Source organism: Notolabrus celidotus, chromosome 12 (assembly GCF_009762535.1).
Source record: "Notolabrus celidotus isolate fNotCel1 chromosome 12, fNotCel1.pri, whole genome shotgun sequence".
NCBI lineage: Eukaryota > Metazoa > Chordata > Actinopteri > Labriformes > Labridae > Notolabrus > Notolabrus celidotus.
In genome coordinates this window covers 28874495-28884244 of record NC_048283.1, presented here as the reverse complement: position 1 = coordinate 28884244, position 9750 = coordinate 28874495, and the positions used below count along the sequence as shown (strand labels likewise).

At 39.5% G+C, this 9750-nt stretch overlaps 2 protein-coding genes across 2 annotated transcripts; both read left to right on the top strand.

Annotated features, from left to right (window-relative positions):
- The first annotated feature begins 782 nt into the window (after window positions 1-782).
- Window positions 783-3403, top strand: LOC117823334 (protein ALP1-like). The gene is made up of 2 exons (XM_034698487.1): window positions 783-831; window positions 2414-3403. Exon 2 carries the CDS (start codon window positions 2418-2420, stop codon window positions 3312-3314), a length of 897 nt encoding a protein of 298 aa, XP_034554378.1. The 5' UTR covers window positions 783-831; window positions 2414-2417; the 3' UTR covers window positions 3315-3403.
- A 2746-nt stretch (window positions 3404-6149) lies between these two features.
- On the top strand, window positions 6150-9575 carry LOC117823525. The gene is made up of 10 exons (XM_034698734.1): window positions 6150-6416; window positions 6554-6662; window positions 7138-7241; window positions 7359-7631; window positions 7760-7853; window positions 7973-8040; window positions 8158-8223; window positions 8397-8510; window positions 8893-9012; window positions 9117-9575. The coding sequence occupies exons 2-10, from the start codon at window positions 6554-6556 to the stop codon at window positions 9243-9245; spliced, it is 1077 nt and encodes a 358-aa protein (XP_034554625.1). The 5' UTR covers window positions 6150-6416; the 3' UTR covers window positions 9246-9575.
- Window positions 9576-9750: the final 175 nt, after the last annotated feature.

The following is a 9750-nucleotide window of genomic DNA, read 5'->3' as shown; positions in this document are numbered from 1 at the left end:
GTAACGTTTCCTAGCTAGAATAAAAGTCAGCTAACTCCTACCTAACAACATAAACAGTGACCTAGGATTAAATGCAGCAAAAATGAGGACTGGTAATGAGAATAATTTGTTGGTATTGAGTGGTAGAAGTTAAGAAATGTGCCACATATCCTGGTTTAAGCCAGATACTTACACCACTACTGCTTATCTCCCACTCTGGAAGGCAGCACATTGCTCTGTGCAGATAGAGCGCTCAGAGCCCGACCTGGGGAAAGGTGGGAGAGATGGGGTGGATCAAACCATTTTTGAAAAAATAATAATCTCTCAAATTTTAGGGGTGCTGGGATTCAAAAAATGGGCTAGAAACGCATATGCAATAGATTGTTTACCATCAGCATCTATTTATTGCCTGTCACTATTGAAGCATTTCAACCTTCAGCTAAGAGATGCTATGAGATGTATATGCAGGGCTGGCCGGTGGCATAAGCAGTATAGGCAAATGCTAGGGGCGCCGGCCACCCATAGGGCGCGCCACTTGTCCCCTAGATGAGTGAGGAAGAAAATTTGAAGATAACAGGAAAAATATAATTTTTTTTCTAATATAATCTGGGGTTAAATTGCGGAATGATGCCCGCACACATTTAAAAGCTTGATTTACCTTTGGGTTTGTAAAATAATTGTTTCCAAAGCAGTTTTGTTGCTCATATTTAAAAACATGGATTTGTAAAACCAATTCTGAAATATATTCCTCGGCTGCTCACGTGCGTCAGTCGGAACCTCAACGGATCTCAGGGACAGACCTCTGCTGGCTGCCATCCCTGGGGCCAACTGCGTCGGCTGGAGAGAGTTGAGGTGCTTTGGATAACCGTTTGAGGGGACTACGTAGGCTAGGGTTGGCTGTTGAAGTTGCTAGACCACGTAGGCTAGGGTTGGCTGTTGCGGTTGCTGGATCTTAGTGACAGACCTCTTTTGGCTGCCATCCCTTGGGCCAACTGCGTCAGCTCAAGCAGTTGGCACTATACAAATAAAGATTGATTGATTATTTTGTAGTAGAACTAGTCATTGCATTTCATAACATCGGAGTTTAGAAAAGTTGCCTTTGATGTAGTCCATATGTTGTTTGATGCAGGCTTCCTTTTCAAAATGTTTGCCTGATGAAGGTCTAACACCGAAACAATGCTATTAAACTTTTCATTTGCAAGTTGGACAGTGTGTGGGATTCTTGCAACATAGATTAAAACATAAAATTACATTTTTTATATGGCCATTTTAACTGGCAACCGCATATGTATCTTATAAAAAACATATTGAGAAGCATGGATTACCTTTATATCTGGTAGATATAAAACACACAAACAAAGTAAATGCCATGGTCATTTTAAGACTTGACATTTAAAATTCATATAAAAAAACAGAGAGGCAAAGTAAGTTCAGTTCATTTTATCATCCACATGTAATTTGTATGAGATCCTGTGACTCTGTTATTGTGATGTTATGTCCCACTTAAAACTATATTTCAATATACAGTGGATAGCAAAAGTCTCCACACCCCTGTTAAAATGCCAGGTTTTATGATGTAAAGAGAAAGCCGACCAAGATAAATCATTTCAGAACACTTGTACATTTTTAAAAAATGTGTGTTTACAAAAGTCCCTTTAGTAGGCTTTTTTTTTCTAAAGGTCTCTGTATGAATCTCCCCCAGTGCTTCTGTCCTCCCATTGTGGATCAGAGCTTCCAAGCATCTCTGTAAATGGCCCAATTGGTCTTGAATATGTTTGGGGGGGTTGGGCAACCGGTCTGAAGCTCACAGGTCTGATGGCCTGACTTGAGTGTCCTGTGATAGTTGGGGGAGGTTGTGATTGCTGTGGTGGAGCATGGTGAGTTTGCCAACTAGATGTATTATGTAAGGACTGAGGTGTGCCACATCCTTCTCTATCTTCTGATTCCAGAAGTCGAAATTAGGTCAAGCTGCTCTTTGAACTATAAAAGACAGAGAAAATAATTTAAAAAAGGAACTAATCCATGTCACAGGAAATATTTCTGTATGAATGTCAAAATGTTAAATTACCTTATCTCATACACATAAAAATATAACATAAAGTAACACAATGTTATAATAACCAATATAATGACATTAGTATACAGCTTTTTCATATCCAAAACACATCTTTAAGAAATTTCACACGGATCTTCTTGGCTGGATGTGCGGCAAAAGGAAGAAAGGATTATTTTAGCATACTTCCACTCCTTCTGACTCCCACCTTCAGAGCCACTCGGCATATTTCCTCTTTTTTTGCTTTTAACAAAAGCAACCAAAAACATCCTCCAAGAGTCTTCCACCGGGCCTTGCAAACTTCCACTGAAAAAGAAAAAGGAAAATATGAATAAAACAGTTCATTATGTAACTTGTTTTTTCTTGTTTGTTCTGTTACAGGTATATGGCCTCTGGGGACTCATTGGTAAGCCTAGCTTTCTCCTATCAACTGGGACAAGCAACAGTGAGGAGGTCTGTGCACATGGTGTCTGCAGCCATTGAGAAGAGGATGATGGAGAGGTTCCTCCCCAGACCAACAAAAGATACGTGGAGAGAGGTGGCACAAGGCTTCCTGGACAAGTGGAATTTCCCAAATTACCATGGGGCATTAGACGGGAAGCATGTCCACATACAGGCACCTCCATTGTCTGGAGGTCAGTACTTTAATTATAAAAAAAAAACTTTCTCCATTGTACTGTTGGCGCTGGTAGATGCAAACTATAGTTTCCGGGTCATCCAGGTGGGGGACTTTGGGAGAACCAGCAATGGAGGGGTTTACGCTGGATCGGATTTGGGAAAAGGCACGGAGACAGGGACACTTGATGTGCCACCCAGTGCCCCTCTACCTGGTGCTGCTCACCTGGGTGATCTCCCCCTTGTCATGGTGGGTGATGCAGCTTTCCCCCTCAAACCCTACTTGATGAGACCGTACCCAGGACATAGACTCAGCCACAACAAGAGGATCTTCAATTACAGACTTTCAAGGGCAAGATTGGTTGTGGAAAATGCCTTTGGTATTCTGGCCTCAAGGTGGAGAATTCTGCACCGCAGAGTGAACCTGCATCCTAAAAATGTAGACACACTCGTGGTGGCTGCATGTATTCTGCACAACTTCCTGCTTTCCCCCAGCGAAAACCAAAGGATGCTGGATGATGGAGAGCAGTCAGGACAGAAGATGACACCAGTGTGCAGCATGGGAGGAAACAGGGCATCTAGAGAGGCCTGTAACTTCAGGGAGAAGTTCTGCACATTCTTCAACTCTCCTGAAGGCAGAGTGTCCTGGCAGGACAGAATGGTTTAAATTATTAATTTTTTTTTAAAACTGTGTTTTGAACTGGAAAAAGCTTTTCAATTTAAGGCTGTAAAAAGATTTCTGATTTTGTACTTTAAAATAAAAAAAGGAACTGTTGTTTATTTGTTTTTTCTGAAAATAAAGTGTAAAAAAAAATGTGATGTTTAATGTTTGAGCAATTGCTTTGTTTCTCAAGAATTTTCTAAAATACAATACAAGAAAACTAACATAACATCAATAAATACTATTAAACACACAGACATATGACCTTTGTAGGCTTACAAACATTTTCTTGTGTCTTTGACTGCCACAAACAATTCGAAGTGAAGAGAGACCTGTGGAGGCAGCACTTCACATTAACATAACAATACTGCAGGCTCCAAGAGCACTTCCCCCACAGTAGATTGTAGTTCCCTTGAACAGCATTCATTTACAATCTGATACAGTTTCAATTTTATTCGTTCTGAGGGGTAAATCTGTTTTTACAGAGAGTTTAAAATATTGAAGGTAACAATTGATAGAATTACCAATAGTCGGACTTGAAATGATTGGAAATAGTACTCTGAAAGCCTCTGTAAAAATGTTTAAGTTTATTTATAAATGAAACAGTAGGGTAACTTTCCAGTTTTATGCAAACTTAGTACATGTAATGCAAAAGGCTTTTCAGGATGATCAAGTACTGAGTGGCTACATATAAGTAGTTCACAGTAAATTTCAGAGTCATTAAAAGACACTCATAGAGTCTGCTTTATTAATTAGTAATTGAATTGTTAAACTCACTGAGCATTCCCATTACTCCTACAATTTCGGTCCACACCCTTTCCTTTCTGCTGTTGTCCTTATAGAAAATATCTGTGGTGTCATAAATGATCTTGTGTTGTTCAACTTCCAAGGTAAACTTTTCGCCGTCCATCGTGTCAGATTTCTTTGGTGACTAATAATTGTTTGAAGAACCTTTTGATTTTATTACTTTCTTTTAGCATGGCATATCCTGACGTGGTAATATTTGCCCATTCTTCTTTACAAAAAAGCTCCAAATCCATCAGATAGTGAGGGCATCTCCTGAGCACAGTCCTCTTCAGACCACCCCCCAGATATTCAACTGGATTCAAGTCTGGACTCTGGCTGGGCCATTCCAAAACTTTAATCTTCTTCTGGTGAAGCCATGTTTTTGTTGATTTGGATGTTTGCTTCGGTTCGTTGTCGTGTTGAAAGGTGAAATTCCTCTTCATCTTCATCTTTCTTACGGAGGCCTGGAGGTTCTGTGCCAAAACTGACTGGTGTTTGTAACTGTTCATACTTTCCTCCACCTTGACTAAGGCCCTGGTTCCAGTGAGGAAAAACAGCCCCAAAGCATGATGCTGCTCCTACCATGCTTCTCTGTGGGTCTGGTGTTCTTTATGTGATGTGCAGTGTTATTTTTATAACAAACATACCTTTTGGAATTATGGCCAAAAAGTTCAACCTTGGTTTCATCAGACCATAAAACATTTGCCACATGCTTTTTGAAGACTTCATGTATGTTTTTGTAACATTTTGCTAGGCTTGGATGTTTTTCTTCATAAGAAACAGCTTCCGTCTTGCCACCCTGCCCATAGCCGAAACATATAAAGAATAGGAGAGATGTTGTTACATGTAGTACACAGCCAGTACTAGTCAGAAATCCTCGGAAGCAATGTGCACACCAAGAATAAAGATGTTTGTATACAGGCTGGGTAATGAGATATCTTTGGTCAGCCTGTAATGAGGACTGGTAGAGTAGTAATCAAGGGACCAGAAGACATATGAAAGAAGGAACTGAAACAACAGGGACATTTTGGATGTGTGATGTGTGGAATCTTAATTACAATACCAATTTGAGTTGTAATTATTATGAGGGCTCTATTGAGAAGATCTGATAAAATCGATCTTGCTGTTGGACACAGAAGTTTATGGAACACAACTCCCAGTCAAATGGTGTCAACTATCACATATAGAGTAATGAGAAGTGCTTTTTTAAACTTATATGAGGCTGTAAACTTTTCAGTCCACTAGGTAATGGTAATTCAAAGTTTGATCCAAAACTTAATTTGATTCAATATCTTTGGTAAGACATTCCACCTCTCCTCTGAAAGGCATCTTCAGTTCCACACTGAATGTTGGGTCAAATGTAAGCCTCTTTGGGTCATGATGACTATGAAGATGACAGTCATTGACTAAGTTTCATTCAGAGTCGTTAACACATGACTTCTGATAAAAGAAGAGAACTGGATCTTCTACAACATGTTAAGTATCTCGTTCAGGAGTAGTCTCAGTCCATTCAAATTCACGAAGCACCCACACACCTTCAGTATGATGTAACCCCTCCCAAACACAGACAAAAGAAAACTAGAATGTTGTTGGTCAGCTCAATATACTTCTTAAATTGGAGGCAGACCCAAAGCACAGAAAAATTAAAAATGTCAATCATTGAAGGCATGTCTGTAGTGTTTCCTAACTAAGCAAACCCACTAATTTATTATCTTTTCAGGTTTCATCAACAACAAGTAGTCTCACAGATTGTTGGTTTATATTCACTAAAGTTCAACATGATATTCTATAAGTCTGCATCTCTTTGAATGAGAATGTTATAAAAGAAAATGCTTGGCAAATATTTGTATCAGGGTTATTTTATGTAAACTTGTATTTTGTTTTTTGCTGAATGTGTTCAGGTGCAAGAGCTTGAAGTTAATAATTTGAAACTATGCACCCTATAGATGAAACCAAATTGCTTGAGTTGACTACTTTTAACTATTATTCAAGAACTATTATGTCAACCCATCCTATCCATACCTTTGGTCTATCTGTCCTTGGCCCGCCTCTTTTCGCTTCTGGCACTTCTGATTGGCTCAGTACTTAACCAAGCCCAAAAAGGCCCAAATATTTTGTTTAAAAGCTGTGAGCAAGTCCTTACAATAGTCACTACCTAAATCAACACAGCAACCTATTGGCCCTTTTTAAAGCTGGAGAGGATTCGTTTCTCGAAGACAAGCAGATCTTGAGGATTTACAGAAGTATCCAGGCTTTGACTCTGAAGACCCATCAGGATATTTTATATATCTATCATCATCCTTTTTTTCTTTTATTTTCAAGGTGAGTCAGATACAGCAGTGGATACAGATACAGGATACTGTGCAAGTCGACGTTTCCTTAAACAATAACTTATTATGGGGTTGGTGGAGTAGAGAGGTCTTGGGATGTCTTCATCAGCTGTGCTCTCATGATTGCAGATGCCGCGTTTGAAGAATCACCGAGCTTCCGCGGCAGCAAAGAGGAGAATGGCGAAGCTACGTGCCATGGCCTCAGAGCAGAAACTTCACAGCATTGCCAGCCCAGCTCGTATGTATTCAGCTGTTTTTATAGTAGCCTTGTTATTTCTGTGTAGATGTTCAGATTATTGTCATCGGTAATATACAGTTGTCCCATTTAAAAAGTTGCAAATGAGTAAGTAAACAGTGGGTCTCATTCATGAAACGTGAGCAGCACGAATGTGTGTAAACCGTGTGAGTAACTGACCACAAAATCTACACCTGCTCCTGACTGTGTATAGCGCTTGTGTAAATGTAGGAATACACATAAATACTGCTTGTAACTGTCGGAAATTACAATTTTAATACGTACTGCTCTCTGTTATGTACACAATACGCAGATGCCTTTTAGACACGTAATTTAAACATGACACAATATTAAAAATATATTTATAACATATTTTTACATATATATATATGTGTGTGTGTGTGTGTGTGTGTGTGTGTGTGTGTGTGTGATTCTGAAGCTTCCCAAAGTGTAATTGAGGTGTCTATTGTATTTACAGACTTTGGTACAGGTCACTGCCAGAGAGCGGGGAAATGGCCAATGTCTTTATTGACTGGAAAAGCCCACAAGATTGTTATTCCAGCTGAGTCTCCAGCCAAGAAGGTATCATTTAAACCCTGTTATTGTTGTTTAGTTAGTAACAAAATACTTCATTAGAGGAATAAATGGTTATTCTCATGTGATAAGGTCATTTAAAACAAATCCTTTTTGTTGTCCCAGTTTGTGCTGCTTATTGGAGATTCCCATCTTCGAAGCTTGGCTGATGGCTTCGTGAAGATGCCTGGCGAAATGATTTCGTTTGGATTCATGTCGACTCAAGGGGCTGCTGCAGAAGAGCTGAGGATTGAGTTGATGAATGCTGCAGTTCCTCGGACACCTGAAGTTGTGTGTCTTCTTGCCCCCAGCAACAACCTGACCGCCTCGAGAACCATTGATGAAGCTGGTGCGGCTTTTGCCAATCTACTATCCAGTGCCTGCAGCCGATGGTCAAATGTAAGATTATTTTGTTTTGAATTCATTCCTATTTTGTTACTAATTAATGTTGATAAAAGATGTTGCAGAGTAATGTATAAATGAAACCACCTTTTAGAACCATAACAACCAAAACTATTGTTTCATAGGTTGTGGTAGTGGATTTCCCTCCACGACTCAGCATGGATGAGACTTTGCAGGAGTCTCTGCGTCAGAAGTACCAATGCACAGCAGCTCGTATGGGTATGTTTTTTTAAAGATTTAGATTTAAGTATTAAAAATATTAAAACAGCATTGTTATCTTAGTAAAAGTGAGAAATCATACTTCCTCACAAATATTGTGTCATTGTCTCATCTCTTAGGTGTGAAATACTGGTCCAATGTGGACCGCTTCCCTTTGGACCTTCCTGAACTATGGGCCAGAGATGGTGTAAGCGTAACATGCTGTTCTCAGAAGGATATGATCATAGACTGTAAATAAAAAGGATATGACTCATACATGATTAACACATCTGTTTTGTAAATACATTTTTTTTGTTATTCACAGATCTGCCTGTCTGATTCAGTGGGAATGCATATCCTTGCACAGTTACTGTGGACTGCTGCCTCCAAGGTAAGTGTCATTACAAACTACCTCTTCTATTGGATTAAGTCTCTTTTTACTGTCTCCTTTTCATTTTTAATCACTTTAATAATATTTTTTTCAGATTTTTACGCATTTCCTTAATTCTGTATGTGAATCATTTTTTAAGTTCTATTTAATGGACTTATCATTATTATTATCAGGAGCTGATGAGAGTAACACAGGCTCCCAAGAGACATACACCACTGCACGACGAGACCATACTGCAAACACCACCATATTCCTTCAGGCGGAAAGTTGTTAGAGAGGGCAGAAAGGTAAGAGTAAATGTTATTGTGTCGTTGTTCCACAAAATTAAGTGATTTAAAATAAACATTCAAATAATGGTCAAATGGTACTCTAGTTTAAAAGTTCTTGTGCTGTTTTTCAACCAATCCGGGGATTGGTCCTCTGATAGTTTCAAAGAGGAGGATGGTTAAACAGTAAGGCAGACTGATTTGGATTGGAACTAAAGTACTCCTCAACTTCTTTGGGAAACCGAGTTAATATGTCAGCTTGTTCTGGCATTTTCTTATGATTTATAAAGTTGTTCTCATTTGCTTTTCAAGGGAAAAATATTTAAAGATTATGGACCTGGACACACAAGCTCAGTTTTTGAGTTGACAAATGATCAAAAACTGTCTTTCATTTCTATTTAAGGCGTTTTTGAAGGAGTGCTACATCCTGTTGACACCACTCAAGTTTAGTCCATACCTGCTGTTGGATCGATCACATCTCTCCAAGCAAAAAGAATTCACTGATGCTCCCAAAGGCTTAGAGGTAATTTGCATGGAAAATATGTCCCCGAGGGACGCGAATATTGAGAGTCATCTTGTGAGAGTTGTACCTGTACTTTAAACCATTTTTGTGGATCTTCTCTGAAGGTTATTACAGACAATCTTGGCAACATTTATGAAGTGGAAGAGATTAAGACTGAGCCTCATGATGAAGTCTTCCAGCCTGTGGAGGAGGAGGTAGAAGCCAGGAGAGGAAGGGGACATGGCCTGAGTTAAAAGCAACTCAGGTTGTTCGATCAACTGGACACTCACGGACATGGACTCTACTCTGTTGGAAGACCTAGGGTTTTGACCTTTCTGAGGAGGATCCACAGTGGGACCAAGAGGGGTGGGTGATCAGGACGGGACATAAAAAGGACATATACAAAGCCCTCTCTGCCAGTGATAAAAGACTCAGAGTAAGCAGAACCTGAAGGATCCAGAAAGGCTTCAAGGGAGGAGGATGATGAAGAAGATGAGAGAGGCAGTGAAAAACTCAAAACAATAATGTGAGTTTGCTGCGAACGCTTACATTTGTTACTGAAATAAAGAGGGACTTTATCTCCAGCCTTTCCTGTAGGTCAATGTTACTTGTAGATTTCTCTTAATTAAAATTTTGAAGTGAGTAGAAGGGATGAAGTAATCATGGGCTAAGAGTTAGCCTCTAATACTGAATGCTCATCTGTATTTATAGAACACAGGCCTTTGTCCTCAGGGGATTAGGATGCTCAGAGGAAGCTGA

Coding starts and splice junctions, on each gene's coding strand:
- LOC117823525 (XM_034698734.1), top strand. CDS start 6,554: ATGCCGCGTTTGAAGAATCACCGAGCTTCCGCGGCAGCAAAGAGGAGA. Junction 6,663..7,137: donor CAGCATTGCCAGCCCAGCTC/GTATGTATTCAG, acceptor TTGTATTTACAG/ACTTTGGTACAGGTCACTGC. Junction 8,041..8,157: donor AACTATGGGCCAGAGATGGT/GTAAGCGTAACA, acceptor TGTTATTCACAG/ATCTGCCTGTCTGATTCAGT.
- LOC117823334 (XM_034698487.1), top strand. CDS start 2,418: ATGGCCTCTGGGGACTCATTGGTAAGCCTAGCTTTCTCCTATCAACTG.